Source organism: Amblyomma maculatum, chromosome 11, assembly GCF_055883805.1.
Source record: "Amblyomma maculatum isolate TAMU_Amacu chromosome 11, ASM5588380v1, whole genome shotgun sequence".
NCBI lineage: Eukaryota > Metazoa > Arthropoda > Arachnida > Ixodida > Ixodidae > Amblyomma > Amblyomma maculatum.
Genome location: NC_139354.1, coordinates 37,438,886 through 37,463,385, shown reverse-complemented (window position 1 = coordinate 37,463,385; position 24,500 = coordinate 37,438,886). Strand labels below are relative to the sequence as shown.

The 24,500-nt window shown below is 44.5% G+C and overlaps 2 protein-coding genes across 3 annotated transcripts in view; one reads left to right on the top strand and one right to left on the bottom strand.

The window, feature by feature from the left end:
• LOC146173524 (globin-1-like) overlaps positions 1-10,987 on the top strand; it is a 40,968-nt gene extending 29,981 nt beyond the window's left edge. The window contains exons 2-5 of the mRNA XM_084584556.1: positions 3,365-3,556; positions 6,700-6,882; positions 10,226-10,367; positions 10,881-10,987. Coding sequence (XP_084440682.1) covers positions 3,365-3,556; positions 6,700-6,882; positions 10,226-10,297 — 447 coding nt within the window. The 3' untranslated portion in view covers positions 10,298-10,367; positions 10,881-10,987. The remainder of the gene's footprint in view (positions 1-3,364; positions 3,557-6,699; positions 6,883-10,225; positions 10,368-10,880) is intronic.
• Positions 10,988-11,190: 203 nt separating this feature from the next.
• jing (AE binding protein 2 jing) overlaps positions 11,191-24,500 on the bottom strand; it is a 155,500-nt gene continuing 142,190 nt past the window's right edge. Inside the window, exon 8 of one of the 2 annotated variants that reach the window (XM_084584553.1) lies at positions 11,191-24,155. In XM_084584553.1, the coding sequence (XP_084440679.1) occupies positions 23,975-24,155 (181 nt within the window). In that variant the 3' untranslated portion in view covers positions 11,191-23,974. The remainder of the gene's footprint in view (positions 24,156-24,500) is intronic. The other variant, XM_084584554.1, reaches the window with a different exon arrangement.

Genomic DNA, 24,500 nt, shown 5'->3' with positions numbered 1-24,500 from the left:
TGTACGACGCTCGTTTTTGCCTCACTATATATAAGCACACGCACGCACACAGACACATGCTCACGCACGCGCATGTATTATGCCGTACAAGGAAATGGCGGGCAAGAGAAGAAAAAGGGCCGTTTCGGTGGCCCGGAAAGGGTTGCCGTGACAGTTGCTATCCCTACTGAAAAAATTGTATGAGGCAATAACCTCACATTTTCTCACACAATCTCACTCAATTCACATAAGAAGTCACGTACAAGTCGCATATAATTGCACAAGTTCTCATAGTTTCTTGTGCATTATCATAATTATGTACGATATTTTATGATAATGATGTGACCGTATGAGACTCTATGCGATGAAATAAGATTTTATGAGGTTATTGCCCCGTAGAGCATTTGATTTTTCAGTAGGGATATCAATGACCCGGCCGAGCGCCAATCACACGCAAGATGAATTTGTGGAGAGGCATGGCTGGATGAGCACATTCGACTAATGTTGATAACAGTTGGTATGACAAAGTAAACTAGCAGCAACAAACACTACGCATGAATCCCTGTACAGAACAGGCAGGAAACGAACGAACTATGGCATAGGTGAAAGAAAACGGAAGCCGTAGGGTGCGGCTCCCTATTAAGTTCCGACCCCATGATGTCCCATATACTGCACCGCACAGTACACGGCCATTATTTTATTTCGCTCTAACAGCCCTGAAGCAAGGGGACGAGAATGTCTCACATTGACTCAACTCGAAGAGAGATTAGCGAGCCTAACGGTTGCAGTTAACGACAGAAGGAATATGTGGCAAAAATACCACAGTCTATAATTTTAGAAGTTCACAGTTTCAGCCTCACAAATCCCATGCAAATTATTGACATCAAATGCTTACGCATCTAATCCCAATGGTTCTAAACTGTTACACACAACTTTTTTCTTTGGCGGTGGAAAATATGTCAGACTAGTAATACAATACGTACACTGCATCACCCTTGTGCAGCATATGGTACAACGCACGGAATACGTACACTTACTTCTAATGCTGTTTAAATGTTTTATACATGCCTGCCATAAATCTTTTTTTCTTTTTTTGCTTTCACATGATGTCATGTATAAGCACGCTGGTGTAGACAGCTTCATTTTGTATATTCATTTCTTGTAAATTTTTGCTTTGAAATCTGCCCAATGCTTGTAATGCCCTTTAAGAAGGACCGGCCTATGTAAGGCTTTCTGATACACCTTTTGCCTGTTCCGCCTTGATTCATGTAGTTGAATCCCAATTTCAGCAATAAAAAGGGGGGGGGGGGGGCGATAGCGTATAGGCTGCCAGCCCACATATAAAGCCCCGCTTCACCACAGCCGTATGAAAGTGATTCGTGGCCTTGGATCCACATGAATGCAAAGGTCACCTTGCAGGCTGGTTCTGATACCACCCACCTATATAAAGGGGAGCTCCTGACAGTTCCTTTCAAAAGTATCATCAGTCAACCCTACGTCCAGTCAGTGCGTGCTCATGTCAGCTGCCAGCTACCGCCTGCCAGCGTCATGCGCGTGATTTTTCGTTTACAACGCCAACGCTGGAGGACAGCCGCCGACGCCTGATTTTAAGGCGAAAGCCTTTAATGGCTCATACTGTCGTAGACAAAATGTGTCCCCCTTTTGTGGCGGCTCTGATTGGCTGAGGCGGGATGACGTCATAGAAGTCTCGACCAATCACAGAGCACCACCACAGTATGCGCGAATGCGTGCCGTAAATGGCCATATGCCAATGAATCACTTATTAACGAAAAATTAATTAATTCATTGAATAACCAATAAATAAATAAATACTGCCATGGTTGCGTAGCAGAGTGTGGCACTCAGGTTTTTGTCTTTCACTACTGTAGTCGCTGAAGTCCCTAGTAATGTTTTCGCTGAACGGGGCCCTTAATGTTGTGTTAAAAATAGATCTTATTGTCCTGTCCTGCGACGGCAGCCTGGCGTCTCGGAGGGAAGGAAATGGAGCGTACCTTCTAAGGTTTCTCGCGCAGTCGAAAGCTTAAAGAGACCGGTAAATTGTTTTTGTCCGGGCGGGAAATCTTTAACAGATTTGATTGACTGAATGTCCTTTATTGAATGGGAAGCATGTCATTTCGCATCAGTAAGCAGTGTGATGAGCTTGTTCGTTTACGATTATGCCATGCAACGCCGGAACACCTTCCGTCCTCAGCACCTTTCAGCGTATGTTCTACGAGTTTAGTAGAAGAAGATAACAAGGAAGAAGAACTGCCATTGTCGTCGTGCGCGTTACATTTCATGTGCCCGTCCCTTCGAATCTGATGGCGAATAGTCCGGAGTCGAGGAGCAAGGAAGAGTCATCCCTTATACTCCGCTGGCTTCTGGGCAGCTCCGAGAAAGCTGTGCCGGACCCCGTGTCAGGACTCACGAGCCGCGACAAGAGCTGCATCATCGACACTTGGGCCATGATTCGGCGAGACGTGAGCGCCCCCAATTTTCATTTTATTATCCTTAAAGAAAGTTCAAGGAACAAGAGAGGTGGGATTGCTAAGACACCGACGTAAGGAGATCGATCGATTGTCTCCTGAAGACGTGCGATTGTTTCTTTTACTGCCGTAAAATTATACCTTAACTTCAGTATTGCCCAGGCAGTATTTACGTTTTAAACGCTGCCGATAATGAACAGTAACTATTACACGTATCAAAAAGCCACCACCGAGTCGAAATAATTGCTGGTTTTAGCATTAGCATCGTATGTGAAAGGTACAAGGTTCGAACCCAGTGCCCAGCAGTTAGTTAAGGCTTTCCTCTTGATTGGTGCTGAGCTTTCCCGGATTAGAAATGCTCGAGAAAAGTATTTGACCCAACGTCGCGTGGAAGGAATATCTTTCTCACGGCGCTTTTTGACTAAACTGCACTCTGGCGACATCGAAATGACATTATCTGTACTAATTACAATTTCCCTATTCTTCCCTTAGTTCAAGAAACTTTTATTTTCTCGTCTACGCCTAAACCCGTGTCCCCGCCTAAACATGTCCTATTCTTCTCTGTTCAAAGAGTAGAGGGTTTTAATACACGGGGATGTTTCCCACTCTTCGCATTATGGGGGACAAATTGAGGTAAACCAGTGATGTTTTATCATAACGATAACGCAGAACCCAAAACGTTCGCCACTGTCCTTTGCATGAGGTATTGATCATGGCCTTATACGCTAGAAAGACAAGAGCGCATTAAAACAGTCTATCGTCTTGCTTTCTTCGGTTTTATGCGCATATATAAAATAACATTGACCGCCACAGTGATTCACCCGGTGGGAAAGCTTAATTGTCAACGCAGGAGTTTCTGGTGTGTCCTTGTCTCCTTGTTCTTCCTCGACGGGCTCCAGATGCGGGGCAATTCCATGTCGCTGTTCGTGGCTCTGTTCGCCCGATACCCGGAATACCAGCGAATGTTCCCCACCTTCAAGGACGTGCCTCTGGAGGAGATGCCCCAGAACGTGCGTGTCAAGGCCCACGCCTTGGCCGTCTTCTACTTCATCACGGCCATCATCGAGAGCATGGACGACAACGACATCCTGGTACGCAGGCGCCTCCATATGCCCCGTCGTCGTAGTCAAGCGAGACGTTTGTTACTATAGCACTTGAAGAGAAAGGAAAGACACAAGTCCAGCCTTCTTGGACATGTTAACTTTCTAAGCAACTGCGGATTTTTCTGTCATCTGTTATAGACCTGTCGATGGGAATCGTTTATTCATTCGACACGTAGAAAAACCATGCTTCTAAATCTTGTCTTATGTTCGCTCCGCAAGCCCTATACTCGCACGTGAAGACTGTGGCCCATAACCAATGGCTTGCTCCGCGCTGGCTCAGGGACCTCCACTTCTGAGGAGAGCGACCTGCACTCGATCCCGACCGCATCGGCTGCGGACGGAGCAGAAACACAAGGCACCCATGTCCTGTGCGACATTAGTGTACGCTAAAGAAATACAGGTGACCGTAGCAACCGTAGCCCTTCACTACGGCGCATAACGGCGTTCCTCATAGTACAAGTCACCTTGGGATGTTAACATCAAAGTAGATCTGTCCATCATCACATATCCCTTCAGTTAGTAAATCATCCTATCCTACAGGTTTTTTTTTTTTTTTACTTCACTACTCCATGTAAAGCCAAGGTCACCATGCGTGGCAAAAGCCGCTACTTTGTTCGCTCTGTAACCATGGAAACCAGCTGCGCCATTCCACAGGTGTTCCGCCGTTCCACAGGAGGGTAGCGGCGCGGAGAGAAGGGCAGTTTCCGCACTGCGCATGCGCGCGCTGCCGCGAAGAGCTGACCAAGTGGAGCAGGATAGCGCCTGCGGGCATTGCATGCGCAGGACATTAAAGTAGATTCTGCCTGTAACGGAATAATTTCGACCATTTGGGGATCTTAAACGTGCACTGACATCAAACAGCACACGGACGCCTCTCAATTTCGCCTTCATCGAAACGCAGCCGCCGGCAGTTGGCTTCGCAGTTGGGTACTCTGGTTCCGCAGCCGCTTTCGCTCCACATTCGGTTCAACAGCGTTGAACCCCTCTAATTTTTTTCATGCAGAGTTCTAGGCATCTATATTCATAAAACATCTCATTAATTCATTTTAATGTGGCAATCAGCACCTACCGCTTTGTTACTAACTTGGTCTGGCGAATTCTTAAAAGCCAAGCCAGACTGCAAAAAACTAAGACAGTCAGTACACACCCCAGTACTAAGCAAAATGTTATATGTACAGTCTCTGTCAAAAGTATAGAGCCCAGGGGGTCTGCTTTTGAGCCGCGTAACGACACTGATTTAGCGTTAGTGGAGGTCGTTCCCATTAGAGAGGGTAGGACAAAACATAATCTTACCATCAAGAGATTCGAAACACTGGACATGCATTACAAGCCGCACGAAGCGGCTCAGAAGCAGACCCCTTGGGCTCCACACTTTTGACAAAGACTGTACTTCCGTATTCTTAAATAACACAACAGCAGGTTATAAAACATTAATAAGCGCTGAGCAGCCTCTACCAAGCCCCCCCTTAAACTGATTATTGACACTTCAATCAAGAGGCTACGATACGGCCCTCTGTCTTGCCTTTTCCACATTACTCACCCTCCAAAGAGAGAAAGACAGCTGGATTGACTGTCCAGCACTGTGTAGGGGGATTCGCTTCTATGTGAACCTACCTACTGAAAAGTCTTCTTCACCTCTTACTATCAAACATGCGGTTCTTCCCTCTACTCCGTTATATAGCCCCTGGTATGAAAATTTTAATAGGGAAGCGCAAGCAGACCATCAATATCCTCCTTTATCCACGCATACCGTATAGCATTACAGCGACGTCGGAAACAGGTTCACACAGGTTCAGCGCCATATGTAATCTACATACCTTCGTACATACACTTCCTTTTAAACACGCGGCACATGCAGAAATCGTGCCCCCATTGCTACTCTAGAGATTATGCCTGTCATGCATGCCATCATGTCCTTCCCTAGGCTTCCTCGCCCTTTTCTGGACACTGCACTTATTAGAGGCACCTACTCGCTCGCTCCGCCGCCGACTAATTTCTTCTGACCTGAAAGTAGGACAAAAACACTCCCTATAGGAAATGGTCCCTAGTATACATTCCTTGGCTCTAGCGTCAGACGCCATAAGGTCTCTCTCTAGCCATGCAGCGACCACAGGAAATTAATTGCTAATAAGACAACTATAGGCTTTCGCCTTGAAAATAGCGAGCATACCTCCCACAGGTGGAAATTGATAGGCGACATGGTGGGCATTGATTGGTTGGCGAGTCAATTGTGTCAACTTATGTGATGTCACAACACCGCATCCCGTGGTCGTGTTGGCAAGCAACTCGGGTAGTTTCTTTGAGATGGGAGGGCGAGACGGAAATCGAAGCGTCCGGGAGCTTTTAATCCCTTAAGCAAGTGCTGTGCGTTGAAAATACGATCGCAGAAAAAGCGGGAAGTGGGTAGGACAGAAGCGCTCTCCGTTTTTCCTGTGGTCGTTTCAGCACACACCACTTCCTAAAGATAGTGTACCAACTAGCGCGTCAGAACGTTTTACCTCGAGTCCCATATAGTAAGATACGCTACTCCTAGATCACGTAGAAACGCCCTTACGATTTGGTTAAAGCGGGGCTTAAAATCGTTCCTTACACTCTTTTTCCCTCTCCGGCATGTGTTATCACGTTAGTGCTCGCGTCGGCACTCCGCTTGGCGCGGGCGTTTGCAGCGGCGAGCGCCAAGCTGCTTTCTGCCGTTTCGTCGCTCCGCGTGTGAGCGCTCCGAGTTGATATCACCGTGCGCCGCGGAACATGCATGCACGTTAACCGATACTCTCCTTTAAAACGCTATAGCGTTATAGGCCCCCTTCACCGAAAATCCACCGTCGGCGCCGGCGTTGGCGTAGTGATCGAAAAATCTCGAGCGTGGCGCTGGCTGGCGGTATGCTGGCAGCTGACATGGCCACGAACTGACTGGACGTAGGGCTTTTACTTTCTATGACCATGCTCGCCCCGACTTTTTTTCATTTCAATGTCAGTCTCTATCGGCTGCGTCTGCGGCCAACCAGCCCGTGTGTGCAGTAGCTTCGCCGGCGCGCATGCGCAAAGCTGTGACAAGAGAAAAAGTGAATTGCCACCGAAAGCAGAACACCGCGGCCTCGTTAATTCTGGACGACGCTTTCATTTGCCCCCAGGAGGAGCTGGTGAAGAAGAACGCCCGCAACCACCTGCGGAGGCCCATAGGACCCGAGCACTACGCCAACATGGCGGAGCTCCTCGTTGAGGTCATGCAGGACAAGCTGCGCTCGCGCATGAGCCCGGCCGCGGTCAGGGCTTGGAATAAGCTGTTGTCCTTCATCCAGAAAGTCACGGTCCAGGTACATACCTATCGAAAAAGGACTTTTCTCAGCGTCGCAATATTGCTCGCTGGACTGTTGTGTGCGCTTCGCATTAGCCCTGTGGGAGCGGCAGTGCGAGGCCGCTCCCACAGGGCTATTAGCTCTAGAGGTATATACATACCTCTAGGTGGCATTCCAAAAAGCAAAACTTTGCCGTCTGAAGTCGATTGTTTGGTTTGCTTTGGTCAATGGGGTTTAACGTCCTAAAGTGGCTCATGCTATGAGCTGCGCCGTAGTGGAGAGCTCCAAAAATTTCGGCCACCTGGAGTTAAACTTCGATCGAAAAGCGGCCGGTACGGCCGGGATTCGTTCCCGCATTCTTGGACATAGCAGTCGAGCGCCACCGCGGCGTGGTTGAATCCGAATTGGACCGCACATAGCCTCAGTACTGTACCAGAGCATATATTCGTATTTCGAATCTTAGAACCTAAAAACACCGCGAAAAAATTAGAATTGTGCCGTGATTAAATAATCCGATTCTATTGACTGAAACGTGCTCTAGATTGATTTATTAAAATAATTGTTTTCCAACATAGCAGGATGGGGATGCGTACCCATCAGCTTCATGGGTGTGGGTGACACCTCCGGTGCGCTTTCGTGTCGTCTGCTACACTGCCGTCCAATGCATTTCTCGCCGCTCCCGCATGATGGCTCCACCTCCTCCCGCAAAAGGCGGATTGGATGAGAACAAGCTGTGTTGTCGGCCAAAAAAAAATTAAAAAAAAAATGCTTCCGAAGATAACTTTGCACACTGCTAACAAGGATCAAATACAAATATAACACGTCGATCTCAGCGCAACCGTAATAGAGTACCTTAGGTGTCTTTAGGTTCTATCGAGTACACTGACGACAAAACGGCTGACTTGAATTTGACTTGATTTATTTTTCGCCTTATTTAAATGGTTGCAATTTTAACTTTTGTGTGTATACAGTCAGTTCGCTCTCTTCAAAGTTGATTTGTTAATGCATATAAAACGTAAATATAAAATGTGCGCTCTGTATGAATGCACAAAAAGGCCTGATAGACTGCATTTTAAAAATTTACACAGTCTGTTTCAATGCTCTCTTAATCATGGAGGCTTTTCGATTGCTCAGGCAAAATGTTCTATGGCTTGGCTACGAAGCCAATCAGCTCTGGCCCACGCACTGTGCTTTGTACTAAAAATGTCCTAGAAACGGAGCGTTTGTCAGAAGTTTGATCAGAGTGCAAGCAGTGGGGAAATTGCGGAGAAGACGCTTTCCTCTCGATCTAGAAGAATGGTCTTGAACAACACATGTTGGGCTACTTGGTTCATCACAAGGCAGACAAGGCCGATAAAGGAATGACGAGACGCGTACAGCGCTGTTCCTTTCTTATCCTTATCTAGCTTTCGCTGTTCTGCCTCATTATGGAAATACGTATGTTGTAATACTTGGAAGGGGCAATACATGCTGAGAAACTCATCTATGTAGCTGATTATTTAAACGACACTAATTAGGTTTTTAATGGTCCCAGCTCGACGGTAATTAGTCTCAATGAGAAGTTTGAAGCCGGAAACAAGACGCACGACGCCATATCAGTTTTTGAAACGAAGAAAAACTTCTCTAAAGCCCTGCAGCGCCTGGAAATCCGACGTTTTATTCCTGCAAGAAACCGAAACTGAGCGTGACGTCAGTGATGACGTAACAGTGACACGCGCCAAATTCGAACTACCTGCCCTGCTGTGACGTGCCCTGTTAAAAATAACGAATACGCAGTTGGTAAAGAATGATCTACTGGCATAGCCACTGCCTCAGTCATCACCGGACTGGACGCCGCTTCTGTATCGATCTTCCTGGACTTCTCTAACGCTCAGTTTCGGTTCCGTACGGAACAAAATGTGCCGGATTTCTTCGAGCTACAGGGCTTATAATGTAAGGCTTATGATGTGCTGGACAGCTACTTGTGATGCACGGTATGCGAGTTAAGGAAGAAAGTAACTAAATTTAATTTAATTAACCAATTAAAGTATTTAATTAATCGCAACCGCGTCTCCCGCCTGTGAGCAGAAAACCACCTCTCGGTCGGATAGAAATGGCCGGAGTAGTGCGCAGAGATTTCTTGGGCACCCCCAGTTACCGAGCGAAGTTAGGACCAGAGGGGGGGTGTCCAAAAAATTATTACAAAAGGACGAATAAACATCGGTTGGTCCCCGGTGCAGGTGGCCGAGGTCCTACACGTCCCCATGTGCACATTTTGTGCTCAGTACGGTCATTCTCGGCGAAATTGCCGGACGGCGTCTGACGCTTCCTAGGCCGTCTGCACGCGTTATACAGGAAATCATACTGCGGCCACCTGCACGCAGACGGCGTTGTTACGGTGCCGGTATGCCGCATGAAATCATTGAGGCGCGGCAAAAACAAAATTAAGTGTAATTTATTTATTGAATTAAATTAGTTTAAGAATAATTTAAATTTTTCTTTAACAGTTTAATGGTTTGTGATGCTAGGTGTATAAAATCTTTGTAAGCTTTTCTGATTTGTGCCTTTCATTTTCGTTCTGCTGAGGAACACCATATTACATCATGTGATAAGCTGTCCTGAATGCCTGTGCTAAGCTTGTCATGTCTCCTTTCACCTTGAGCTGCCTGCCTTATTCGCATCACTTTTAGCATCTAGGCCACAGTTATCAGATTCTGTAACACTGGAAAGACAAAACTACATTCCCAATGAGGAGGTCTTCATTGTGTCATTCCCTACACTGCTTGCTATATATGCCAAGTTTGTTTCCAGAGGGTTCTTATATGCAATGTGGAATTCCCATCTGTCTGGCAAATATTTAAGCACGAATCCTTCTGCATATTTCTGCACTTGCACAACCCCTTGTTGTAGCTCTTTCTGCATGTCTTGGCCATAAGTCCTGAAGTCAGAGGATTTTTGTGTAAGCAGCAAAATGGAGCCGTCCACGCCATCACTGAAGGCCAAATGGAACTTCAATTGCTAGGAAATTATTTATCACAGCAAGAAACAGTCTCAAAGTACTTCATGGCCCAATAGTCTTTATTGGCGCCATAGTGGCTTCGTTTTGCGGCTCGAGGCAAAAATCCTTTAGCTTCAGGACTTTTGACCAAGACTACGCCACCGATCCTTCATTTTGCCATATGCTTATGTTGTCTGTGTATAAGGCACGTTTAAAACCACTATTCAGTTCCTCTGGCAGCCTCATCACAACTACATTGAGGAGTAATGGTGATAAGAACTCCATAAGGTGTTTCTGCTTCCTTTGTAATAGTACTTGTCCACCAAAAAACAAAACAGGTACTGTTTCCTTTCCTCAAAAATCATGCTATTATGTTTTCTGCAGGTTTTCACCGAGGACAGGAAGGCTACCGAGGAAGGGAAGCCACAGGGCATCCCAACTCCACCGGCAGTATAGGCCAGCGAGTAGCACAGAGGCTGGATGTCACCAAAGGCAAACTATGCCGTAAGAGTGCACCGTGCTGAAGGTGTGGACACTGGCTTTCACTGCTGCTTGTTGATAATCGTGTACGTTTCACAACTTCCGCATAGCAATGTGTTTGAATAGAATTATCACTTCTCAATTTACTGTCGACTTTCATTTTTCAATGTAGTACTTGCAGGACAGTGTTCCTCACCCTTCCATGCTCAGTAAAGCTGCAGCAGGGTAGCTGTACTTCATATCCTTCAGTGCATCCCACTTTAGTCTGATGTGACCACAAAAGCACATTTCTGAAAAAACTACATCTCCACACCCCCTTCCAGAATAACTTATATAGCCGATGTCTGTTTCAATAACATACTCTCTTTGGACAACAGGTATACAGAAGTCATAGTTGAATGTCTCAACAGTGTAGACAGGGCATGGAGAACGAGCAGTCATATTTCCACATAGCCTCACTTCACTGTATGCTGTGATGCCTTGTTGTGTTCATCTATCCATGGTCTTTCCTTATGGACACCAGCATGCAGCTTAACTACATTTGTCTACACTATTTTAGATTCAAGACGAAGGCATGAAGAAGAGGCAAACGGGACAGGAGCTTTTGAATGGAAAATATCGTCAATCACTTACACCCTTGTGGTAATGCAAATTGAAAATTTCGTCAATCACTTACACCCTTGTGGTAATGCAAATTTCAGTGACAGCTGATGTGGCGTTAAACATGGATGCCAGCTGGAGCCTTTAGTAACTCTCAGCGGCCCGAGTTTCAGAGTGAGTTTGTGTCCATGTGTGACGCCATGCACCATGCATGCTTGCTTATCCATCGAAATAAAGCAGCAGACATATAGCATGACCTTATTGGCCAGTATATGAATGCAGTTTTCAGATATGATGGACTACAGTTGTGACAGTGACGCACACCCAGGAGAAGGTTCCTCAGTACAGAAATTGCTGTAGGAAAGGTCACCAACAGACAGACACACATTTCGCTCTTTTTTTCCTTGTTTTCATACATATGTAAAAAAAAAAGGATGAATGTGTTTATTGGCTAATGGAACTTCGACATCTAGAACTCATCGCAAACTTCCGATGGCAAGGAACGTGCACATACATACAGACACTCTTTATGTGGCAGCTATCAAACATTTCACATATGCACACATGTTCATTCCATTCAACAACACGAGATGCAAATCCATACACACTAGCACACGCAAAGCACAACCGAGGAAACTCGCTCTCATCAATAACCATTCATACACACAATCTGCCCCCTGGAGAACAAACATAAGTCAGGCAAAAGACAGTCCGTGAAGAGACATCAATCACCCTTGGTCGTCATTGTGAACACTCAGTTGCCAGCAACTTAGGTAATAAAAGAATGGTGAAAGGAAAGTGTGTACAAAAGACGGTGGCACGATTTTTACAGCGCTACGCAGTGGAGACCCGTCGTTCGCAGCAAGACGTGCGTTTCACCATCCCAAAAGTGCAGCGCAGCCGGACAGATGGAAAAAACAAACGAGCTGCACTGACAGCCAGAAACTTCACAGGCGTGGCCTTCTTTGAGGGACACTACGTACCGATCAACCTGACCACACATTACGTTACTGCACCCATGGTGTACAGTTGTGACAATTGTCCGCCATTTTGTCAATCAATGGGAAAGCTAAATAGAGGCTAAATCTAGAGCCTTCTGCCTGGGATTAATGAATTGGTATAAACCAGTCTCTGTAAAAAACAGTTACTTCAAAAGGCCGGCAACAACCTCTTTGGTACCCTTCGACACAGAAAGAGAATGAAAACGTAGCCACATTTTTATTAACTCATGGAAGGAAGATATAAAAAACGGGTAGCGATTAATTTGTCTGTTACCAGCCTTGCATCTAGCTAATCCTCTAGATGATGTAATAAGTGAATCACAATAGTTTTTGACTGGGTTCTGGCTATGCTGTTTCCCGTATGAGCCAATAAGAATCATAAGATACAAAGAGGACCTATTGTAATAAAAAGCAAATCAACCTAATGAATTTGCTGCCAAAAAACAAGGCCAACCCTGTGACATTTCCAGCGAAACAAAGAAGGGCGAAAACAAGAAGAAAGTTACAAAAGCAGCAATACATATTCACGGGGCAGGAAACATAATTTCCAACCCCACAAAGAAAAAAGGCTGCAGCTGCACACACTACATCACCATCACCACATGACGTTGGGCCACCCGCAAGAGTCCGAGGCCACTAATAAAGTATGGCTACAAAAAAAATCAGCTCCAAACGAGTGCATCCTATCAATTATATTTAATATAATATTATTATGTATACAAATACCACGACAACACAAGCTAGAAACAAATAATTTACATGCTTTGACAACAGATTCTCCCAAAAATTGAGAACTGTGCAAAAAAAAAACAGTGAAAAGAGCAGATATTTTGGTTCAGAGATAACCAGCAGCATCATCAGAATTCATTATGTACTACTCTGTACAATGTTACGATACCATCAAGACTGACTGCACTCATCGATGTGGCCGCTCAGCAATATTCAGAGGCATTGCTTTAAGTTTCTCCTGTGCGAGCCATAGACGTGCGAGTTGGCACCGTGTCCTCAGACCTATCAAACAACAAGATAAAAAGGAAAACACATAACAAAAGATAAAACATCATTCGGAACTGCTGATGAACACTGTTAATATGGATCTGTAAGATTGCAACAAAACTGAGCTGGGCAAGAGGTACAATCATTGATAACAGGCTTCCTGTTCTTGCTAATTTGGTTTAGGTAACACACTGCTTAGTATCGTGCCTCCACAGCGTCCAATTTCAGGCTCGTGACAGTTCGCCATGCTATTGCGTAAATTATGCAACATGACCTATAAACCGGAACCTAGCGAACCTGCCAGGCAATCATTACAGCAGTTTTCTGTTCAAGCGAGACAAGAATTCTTCTAACAAGATCAAGCTGTCGCCTCTCGCAGATCGTAAAATAAGCCAAACACGCGGGGAAAACCTAAATCCGCAATGACCATGATGCGAAAAGGGCTCGCAAAACACTAAAATACCTTGGTCCCAGTTGCAGCAAATTAACAAAAATAGGCATCATTGGTGGTTACCATCATCGCTGTTAGTACGAAAAGTCCAACAAGACCTTTTACAAATCTTCATCCTGTGTTGTCTAAATACTAATACTGGTTACGCTGGAAGAAAAGCAAAGCCCAAGAGTATCTGTTCCCCTTAACCGAAAAAAAAAACAATAAAATTCCATTCCAAGGTAAACCAACACAAAACAAACCATTCTCTCCAACTGCAACGACTCTCGAATGTTTCTCAATCAGTCTACAGCACTCACAAAACACAAAAAACAGTCCAGTCAAAGTATTGGCCACATAATCGCTACATTCTTTGCACTAAATTTGGCAGTCCACGAAGCAGGGGCTTACAAAAGCATGTACTCAACAAATGGCAGTGAAGGGCTATACACACGTGTATCTATTTTTCTCCGTCAACACAAACTGCTGAGCACCGCCTCAGTACACGTGCTTGCCATTGGCCTCAAGACTAAACCAACACAAATCAATGATAAACACTGCTTCACGTCCAACAAGGCGTGAAGGGAGACACGAAAGCAGATGGTGAGACACCATACCTGACCATCTGCTCCGGTCTGCGAGATCATAGCCGACTGCTTCCACGTCCTGTGGTTAGCATACAAAAGCATAACTATACCAACACAACGTAAACGAAAATGGGGAAAGAAACAGAATACGCTCTCAAGAGCTCTTGGGTCTCGTTGGTTATTTAAAAGAATTGGAGAAAGCAGAACGGCATATGCAAACTAGTGTGCTGCACTCCACAGCCGTACTGTGAACATTTCATCCTATGTAAACCAATGAAACAGTACTGTGCAATTTGCTTTACCTAACATACAAATTAGGCTTAGAGTAAACCGTTTTTCAGCTAATTTTACCAGCTTAGCACACTGCTGTCAACAGGGTGCCACAAATTTCTAAATCAAGCTCAGCGAATTGAATCTGGCAAAGCAAACGGTAGACGTAACTCTTCTTGGAATTAGGAGTGTCACCGGAAAAGGAAGAGAAAGATGAAGTTACAGAAGAGACAGACAGATCATCCCGAGATGCAACAAAGGGCTCCCACACAAGCACGCAACGCAAACATTGCCACAAGAAAAACAAGCGTTACATTCAACAAGTCTCCCGCCACCAACTGAAGTAAGTGCCTTCGTCTGAAGAACTAAACGGCTACCAGGACTACCCGATACACAAACAGCCTCGGATTTGGCATCGCTACAGTGTAAAACGGTGAAAATTGAGCTTCTCTACTTTTCTTTCCTCTGCAAACGCCTCGCCACGAAAACAACTAACAAAAGAAAACGAAAGGAGCCAAAAACAATGCCAACCTATCCTGACGCAAGTTTTGCCTGAGCAACAGTGACGTTACTCCAAGACTCGCTTGCGGTAAGATTACATTAGCTGCAACTATGACTAGGACCAAAAAACAGACCCAATGGTGGAAGCCGTCACGCATAAAACTGGCCGCTAAATGGTAACCTTTAGAAACATACTCGAGCCACAGTTTTCGGCGAAGAGCAAACACAGTGGTGAAAAACATACCTTCACGCAAGCTCAATCCATGCAACCAACTAACATACTTGCCAACGCAGTGTTTACAATCGTGACGCTGCAGGAACAGACAGGCGTCGACTCACTCTCAAACACTTGACCAGCCAACCCTCGTGGATTTTAGGCAACAGCGATTGGAAAAACATGAGCATGCAAAGACAAGTAATGGATGCACTGAAGCAGCTATATAGGCCATTATTTCAACGAAACAACGCAGACGACACTAAAGCAGACGATCGCTAACGGGCCCCTGTTTCAACGAAACAACGCAGACGACACTAAAGTAGACGATCGCTAACGGGCCCCTGTTTCAGCGAAACAATGCAGACACTAAAGCAGACGATCGGTACCAGTCGACGGAGCCTCTTGTGGTGATTTAGGGGTAAGACAATGTGGTGTATTAATTAGTAGCATTTCCTAGACCGTTATCATATACCACATATTGGCAGCCTGTGTTTAATTTTTTGTAAATGTAAAAAAATCAATAACCTCAAATGAAATAGCATAGTGTTATCACTTTTTAGAGTGGTTTGGAATGCTGTGTTAGTATGAGCTATTTGTAAGAAAAAAGCAACAAGGTCTCAAGCAGCTAAAGATACAGGTAACATGAATATTTACTACCTGATTTCCCAAGTTAATCTCTTTGGCAAGTTATGTCAATCATTAGGAAAAAGGAATGTGCTGTGCAGGCATTAGAAGTTATTTTCAGGTTCAGAAATTCCGAGCCATATGATGTGACCAGTTCTGACTTTTTAAAATGATGGATAGTCACCCTAATCACCACATTTGAAGCATTCTCGGACATTCAGGTTTGCCTAGCATGTAAAAAAGTAGGCGAGCAAACTTTTGTACAGCAAGAGAGAAAGAGATGACCAGATTCAAACATTTTACAACAACTGACTGGCCCTTGAGTTTTACTGAAGTGTGATGTAATTCTTCACCATGATGCAACTACCAGAGTTCTATAACCACACCAGTTGCTTAACATGCTGTGATCTCTGCAACAACTTCAATTAAAAATAGTTAAATGGATGTTCAGAAGCTGCATTTTTAACACTGCGTGCCAACAGTTATCTCCCTGCTAATGAGCTCTAACCATTATAGTGACTTCTGTAAACCCTTGAGACCCAACACCAATCATTCATTTATACCACTCAACTCTCTTCTAATGCAAATAGAAGTATGTATACTAACAGGAGTTTGGAATGGCCACTGTTACCACGCTGTCTACCATTAACATTAACAATGCCTTTTTTTAGTATTTTACTGTTTTCTGCATCTCCTTGACTAATTTTACTATCCCCTTATCATAGCATAAATTTTTAACAAGATTTTATCTTCAAGCCATTCAGTAGACCGTCCTAGAACATACAGTAGTGCCACTGTTGGTGCAGCAACCTCCCCCTTTTGTTTTCCACGAAAATTGAAGTTCGAGGCAACCAGTGCACCCCTTTTGAATGTGGGCTTTGTAGGCAGTTTTGCAACTAGTGCGATTATATAGCTTCGCAGCGAAACGGCCAGCAATTGTAACAGCGCGTTTGGAAACCAGACAACACCAAAAGTTACCACCAGCATGATACTGATTAAGGAATAGAAGAAACTGCAGCAGATATGAGAAGGAACGACACTGTCTGCTCATGAAAAAATTGCAGGGCTGATGCATTTCCAACGGCTGACAGCAGCTACGCCAGCCTCAAGCTAAGTTGGAAGCTCCTACCAGTGCACATTTGTCTATGATGTCAACACAGCCAGACTATAGAAGCAGTACCATAGTTGAACCTTGAAACAGAAGTGCATTACGAGTTCCAACTACCGTGAAATGCCGAGCGTCCACTCAATGTTGTGCACTCTTACAGATATTGGCGCCATGTGTACAATACCAATGCATGCAATCAAGATGCACAAATGTTCGGGCCAATCACCATGACTCTTTACAGGGAACATGAAGTTCATAAAACAAGAACCCCCCCCCCCCCCCCGGACATTACCTCTATATGACACACACTAAGCTTGATGCACACCCGTTGTGTGCTTGGTCACATATAGTATAGTTTCTGCTAGACATGCTAGCCGCCATGCCTAACAAGCCTTGTATATAATATTCTTCATTTCGCATAGTAGTATATAACCTTTATGTAACAGTTTATTTAAAAACATGCTGTTCACTCTCTTTACAATGGCAGTGTTGAACATGTTGGCTGGTAGAGCGGGAGACTTGGTCACAAAGATGGAAGATGTATACACTGGGAGTTCCAAGCAACTCGTGGGGTGTTTATATACATCGGCCGAATGTGCAAGCCCATCAACCTTTGACAATTAGGGCACGTAGTGTGAAAAACATGCTTCTATGCATCGCTAATTGACCCTTTCTTCACATAATTGGGATGCCGTTAGTGGTCTTTGTGAGTGGAGAGTTTAACGCCTGATGTTCTCATCATTACATCAACTAGTTTAACAATGGAGTACCTTTCTCACACCTAATGCAAGTCTGCAGGCAGACATAAAAATGTGCCAAGCTCTGTGTCTCAAAGAGGTTGATGGGAGAACGCATGCGGCTCCTTTTCTACAGTGGCAAAGAAGTCTTTTTCATTCACAGCATGGGCAGTAGTTTTGCAATTGTAAATGGGCACAGCTTACCAATATACACAGGTATACAATAAGATTCGTTACAAGCTCAGCTATGAAAGTTGATATATTCCTCTGTATGATACAGCATATAGCATTGTGACATGTCACTATCTCCGGTAACTCTTTGCCTAGCACTGTTCTTGAGACTTTATAACACGTGTTTGTAATGCTGCCATCGGCTACATTGAGCGGATACCCGCTCGTCAACACTCACACGAAGCTGTACTGCCATGCGCGAAAGGTAGTGCTGGGTGAAAGGTTAAAGGTTACACGCAGCGAGTGGAATAAATAAGATTGTGATGGTGAAGGCCGTAGCAGCAACGGCAGCTATGTCTGATGGCATGCTGATGTGAATAATGCTGAGATAACCAGGTAAAACGAACGCCAGAAAATGTTGATGCGAAAACGGAAAAACATCTCCTCGCAGCATCTCAGATGGCCCAAGTTGCAGCATGGCAGTTGCTCACTATGCTATCCAAGACACACACTGCACAAACTGTGACAAGTACCAGCCGAGGTTCAGTCCCTTTGTCACAACAGCAGACAAAACTAACACTTGTATCTCGCTGCTCCTTAGCTACACTTCCAAAGACAATCCTTGATGACAATCTCAAAAACCCTACTTCACGGCGTCAAGTCCGACAGGCAACCTAAACCATGCCTGCCTGACAGCAAACGTCAACTGTGAGTCAATCATTTCAAAGCTGGCAAAAATAATATTGCCAGCTCAGAGCGACATTTTCATCCAGCAGATCAGCTATCGTAAGTCTCCCGTACATCAGTGTGTTGCAGTTGAATATTCAACGACAGCCTTTTCAATGAACGAGGCAATGCCAAGCATATCGCACTAGTCAACACACAAAGGTTGGAACTTGCACAGTGTTATTAGTCACAAAGCCCTCAACACTTTTTCACAGAAACCTTTTTCAGAAGCCAGCTCGCATAAGCACCCGCCAAGCAAGCACCTAAGATGACCATTTTGAAACAAATTAATGCACTCCCTTCAGGCATTTTCACGTTAAATTCTTACGTGTTAACAAATACCGTGTCTCAGTGTTTCAGAAATTGACACCAGGAATGCTCAGTGCATTAGAGAATAGTTTTCTGAAGCTGCTCTGTGCAAAGAGCTTTAAAACACAATTAATAAACACAGTTGCAGATCCAATGCCTTCAAATAATTTTTTATATCATCTATTTTGAGACAATTAAATTTGCTTTAGCTAGGCATATAAACAAACATAAATGCTCATTCGGCAAAAAAAAAATGTCTGCAGCCAATGACACAGGCAACAATTACTATCTCATAAGCTCAATAAAATAAACCGCCACCCAATATTGGGACTGTGTTGCCAATGTTTGGCCAATGTGAGACCAGTACATTCGCATTACACACCAATATTGGGCCAATTTTTTGTGCTCCTTGGGAGGTGCCTCATGCAACATGCGAAGCTCGTTTCAAGTCAGTCGTCCATTCAGAGATAGTGACACAAAAGGCACGTGGTCCCGTAAAATAGCGTGCTGTGTCCGAAAGATGCGCTCCATACAAAAGAACAAAAAATGGACGAGAAAAAAATTGCATCCCATTTGCTATTGGGTTCAGTAAGGTTGCTGAAGGAACCGTAAACCACAAGTGTTTCTTTGAAAAATGCGAAGCAGTTCTGCACTTGAAAAAATGCCAGCATCATTTAACAAATGCCAGCACAGCCACAAATGACTGGAACAATCGAATTTCAATACTAACGGTGCTTAAAAAAAAATTCATGAAGATTATTTGTGATGAGACCGAAATTCCTGGACGTTTCACCTATGTCCTACAATTCCAAAAATACTTTGCACAGGTTATCAAAATTTGCTTTTTAATGGCGCCTCATCTGTTTAAAAAAACAAAGCGATCCAAATGACCCAGATATAAATAATGCAAGTACTAGCTCAGAATGATGGTCTGAACTCGCAACCACTGAGGCTACAAGTAACAGTTAATTCTCGCACACCTTACCAGCCTTCAATTCCAAAGCACGCGACAAAGAGGCGAAATAGTTGATCCCCCTGTGGTTTGCGGTTCCTCCGCAACCATTGGCATGTATTTACTCCACACACCACCACTCCCTCATTGTACGTGTTGCTCATTGCAGGAAACTGCATGCATGAACAGTTGAGATCACAAAAGCTTGACTTTCTCTGCCCACGCCTCAACCATAACCTTCATACATTTCATACAAGCTATGGCAGTACTTGTCGCATTCTTTTAGAGTTACCTGGAGTAACCAGTAACTGGTACCGAAATTACCTTATGTGCTTCTAGCTGAATGAACTGTAAAAAAAACCATAGGCGTGTAATGCCATAACGATATGTAAATTAAACAACTGCTAATTGTTCCTGGTAATGGCTTCCAAGAGGCAGATTTTGAAGTTACGTTCTAAGTAGATCTGGGCCACAGATGTTGGCCAGCCGAATTCTTCGCCTTCTAGCACACCAAATTTTGCCTCTCAAAGTTGGAAGTTTGCAGTGCATGCTACGACAGTGAACAAATTGGATTATGAGAGAACGCAGGTTGTATCCAAGTCAGCTGGCTACTTACTGTCGACCAATGGAAACTCTGCGCAGGTTATAATGCAATGAACACATTGGGTGTCGCAAATTCAGGAAGAATTTAAGTGCTTAGAGAAAAAAACAACTTGTGCTACAGTGGAATGATTTCTAAGTGTCTTCGATAACAAAAAAGAAGCCTGAACTAGAGCCTGTTTCTCGCTTACAAAATTTCTAAAGATTTCCAACACCTCTGCAATTAAAGTTCTTGCCAATAAGGCCAAAGAAAATCGCCACTGTGTTTCACAGCTGCACGCAGCATAAGTATGACTATCATGCGTACCATTCATATTCCTGGTGCTTCAACGAAGCTTTCCTTCATATTTAAAAACGAGTTTTTTAAAGTGTGAAGATTGTTTTTGTGGCACAACAGCACCTGTGATGATAATAATAATTTGGTTCACAGGAAAGGAGAGGCGCAGTATCTGTCACACTTATTCTGTGGACACCTAAACCACACCATAAGAGAAGGAAGGTGGGAGTAAAATCGGAAAGAGAGAAAGGGGTGCTGTAGTGGAGGGCTCCGGAGTAATTAATGCAACCCAGCAGTAGTATCTGTCACACTTGTTCTGTGGACACCTAAACCACCTCACAAGGGAAGGAAGGTGGGAGTAAATGCGGAAAGAGAGAAAGGGGTGCTGCAGTGGAGGGCTCCAGAGCAATTAACCTGCACTCACATCACACAGCACAGGACGCCACTTCATTTCACCTCCATCAAAATGCAACCCGATAGTCGGGATCAAACCACAGTAAACACCTGTGATGATGAACGTTCAAAAACTGGTTGCAAGCTAGCTAGCAAGCCGATAAAACTTTGCTGTAAAAGCTCTTTTTCACTACTGCAGTTAGGTGCCTACTATTAATGAAATATTTCTCAAAAAGAACCGGAAAATTTCTTTAATCGCCTGAAGTTGACATTAAATCGGGTGCTGTTACTATGCATGAAACCAATGAAGGAAGCACCAACCTGGAATGGGAAACTAATGCGGGTTTAAGCATGGCTTGAATCTAGTTATACGAGTGAAAGCTCTTTAAGCATGGTTTTTAACGCTTTAGCAAGATTGTACACGATTTGAATTAAGACGACGCTCAAGCTTTGGCTTAAGAGAAGACGTGACAGAGTTCTTCAACACTGCCTTTTCATTCTGCTTTTTTTTATATATGTCTTGTTTAAGCTTGTTTACGGGGAAAAGTTTGGTTTGGTTTACGGGGCTTAGCTTCCCAAAGAGACTCAAGCTATGAGAGATGCTGTAGTGGAGGGCTCCAGAAATTTCGACCACCTGGGGTTCTTTAATGTGCACTGACATCTTTCTCCCTTCCATCGAAAAGCGGCCGCCGTGGTCGGAATTCGATCCGGCACCTTTGGACACATCAGTCGAGCACTTTAAGACTGCACCACCACAGGTTTACGGGAAAAGGAACAAGCAGTTTCTGTCGCACTTTTTGGTGGACACTGACAATGAGGTCAAAGTAATTAAGTGCTGGGGTGGGGGAGGGAATCTGAAGTTACACCCCAAGTAGTAGAGCTAACACACTAAAAATGGGGGGAGGGAGTCTGATTTGGAGATTCCACTGTCTCAAAAACCACCTACAAGCAACAGCAACAGTTAAAAGCTTCGCTATTAAAATTTAGTCAACCATCTTGCTTACTTGGCCTTGTGCCGTTGCGCTGCTTCACTAGATAGTTAAACATGACTCCTGTTATCGCTTCAGCAGAAAAGACAAGGACAAGATGAGTACGCACTACACAGACATGGTGTTGACTGTGTCCATGTTCTTGTCTCGCCCTGTAAGAGTCCTTGGCGACGCTGACAAGCCAGCATGTTCAAGCTTCCATCTCACACAATTCCGATTGTTCACATGTCCACTATGCCACAAAAACTGCCTTCACACAATAAAACCCAACTTATGTATATGTTTAAAAGTCTTTGCCAAAACATTCGGTGCATGACTGATACGCCTGACTCCATTCATTCATCAACAGCGAATGCGCAAGCCCCAAACAATGAAGGTTTTGCATAAAGGAAGAAAAGAGCTAATAAACCCCGCCTGAAAGTTCTTCGCACTCAAAAATTGCATATGCAAAGTCTGTCCATGACACAAAGCACCCCTCCTCGATTCACTGGAATCCTTTTGCATAAGTGTAAAGCATCAAATATGGCAGTAATTCAGCGTTTGCCTCCATGCACTGTACCAGCATGGTTTCATTACGAGAAAGGGAAGACATCAGCGCCGGGCGTCAATTTTAAGAGTCACAAAAATGTGCACCATAACCGCAACAACAAAGAGAGCACAGCATCTTCGCAAGTAGGGAATAGCCTCAGCAGAACCAAATGCTGTTGTTTAGGGTTAAAAACTTATTAACTGCCTGAAAAGCAAAGGTGCATGCTTTTTCTTCCTTTGTCTTTCCTTGAGACATGCTATTCGAAAATTTCTCAACTTGACTGGCAAATAAAATCTCATTACAAAAACTGATAATACAAAGTGTATAAACACAACGCATGAGTGCACGCACCAAACATTTTTGTTCTGGGTGGAAAATACAGCTCCATTAAATACCAATTGAATAATAATTGGTTCAGAGCAAAAGGAAGGCGCACACTTTTCCTATGGACACCTGAACCGCACCGCTGTAATCATTTTCTGCAATCTGCTGCCAAGGGAGTTGTTCCCTCACCAAAAACTTTGAACTGGTTGTGCATGATACATGTGTGTCAGAGAAATAGACGAATACATATTTTTAACCCAAAAACTACTTAGCAACGCTCCCGAAGCTGCAAGGAACGCGATTCCACAAATTTTGCATCATATTAGGTTAGTTCACTATGTCGCTACAGTAAAGAAAAGATTCACCTCACCAAGAGATCACATTTCAACAGCTTGATGCATGCACGCTGCGCATTATTGAGACTAAAAATGAAATCATCTTTCTTCATTTTCCTTTTTTTCAAGCAGATGCAGTTCAGGATGGTGCACAAGCTGGCCCGACATGTAAACATTTTTCATCATCCCTGCCAATGTCTGGGGACACGAAAAAAAAGCAAGAAACAAAAGGCATTGAAACCTCAAGCACAGTGAATGGCCAACAAGCGCCTGCATAGTGTTGGTTGCTGGAGACCTTCCATCGCATCTCCTCCTTTCATGTTCTACATGGGCAGTGACTGTCGTGAGCCATCGTCGCAGTCTGTCGACAAAAAGACTGCAGCCCAGCAGTGGACATGCCATCGACATCACCAGTGCTGGCGCAGAAACGAGAACCCTAAAGCACCCAGGCAAAGGGTTTGTCGAGAAATTGCCAAGTCTATTACTGTGGAATGATCCACTGGGTGTCGTACTCTTTTTATCAAGAATAGAACTGCGGCTCAAGTCCTTTCGACCGCGGTTCGCTGCGGACTACACCGTCCAGGTAAATCTGATGATTACACTGAACGAGGGCACACTATATCAGTAGTCACCACAGCTGGAATACAGTGTCTCCGTTGCCCAAGTGTTTGGTAGTCCTTGAGAAGCCGGCATATGTCGTCGAAGGCAGTGGAAATCTCGTGCGGCTGTTGTCGCAAACGGTGGATGGCAGAGCCAACCAAACACGAACACATAAGATGAAACTTACAAATAAATTACGCTCCTAAACGTGGTGTAGTTTGAGTCCAAGTCCATGTACATTGTGTTTGCCGGAGGGAAGTGTGGGGGAAGATAGAGCTGTTGCCGCTGGTTGACAACAGGTGGCATCACTGTGAAAGCGTGGTGGCAGTGTTGCTGCGTCTTTGTTGCGACCCTGAGAAATGAGAGTGACCTCGGTATCACTTCCGCTTGCGCCGGCGGCCTCCACCGGACGATGACCCCGGACATGGTGACCCTTGGCATGGAGAGGGCAGGTCCTTCGGCCAGAGGTTCAGTGTGTGCAGGTCTTCAGCAGACAGGGATGACAGTGGGACCACCTTTTCCGTGCTCTGGTTCTCGGATGCCCAGCTGTCGGGCAGGCTGGGGAAAACAGAATTCCTGTCTAAATTCAGAGCTCAAAGTAGAAAAAAAGTAACATGTGTAACACCAGCCATGCAGAAACAGTAGGCAGTAATTTGGACAAAGACTACACATCAACACATCTTGTTTTTGATTCTTTCCAAGCATCATCTATGAGTGAAACGATGAAACACAGCTGCACGAGAATATTTCAAGGCTCTTTAAAAATGGACAATTTTCATCCCCAACAAATCCACAGCATGATTACCAACTGTTAAAGATACAGCACTGGCTAATAAGGCATTTTCATTTTCCGACATACTAACGCAAAGAATTTCAGTGTTAGGTCGTCATCACCAGCCGGAC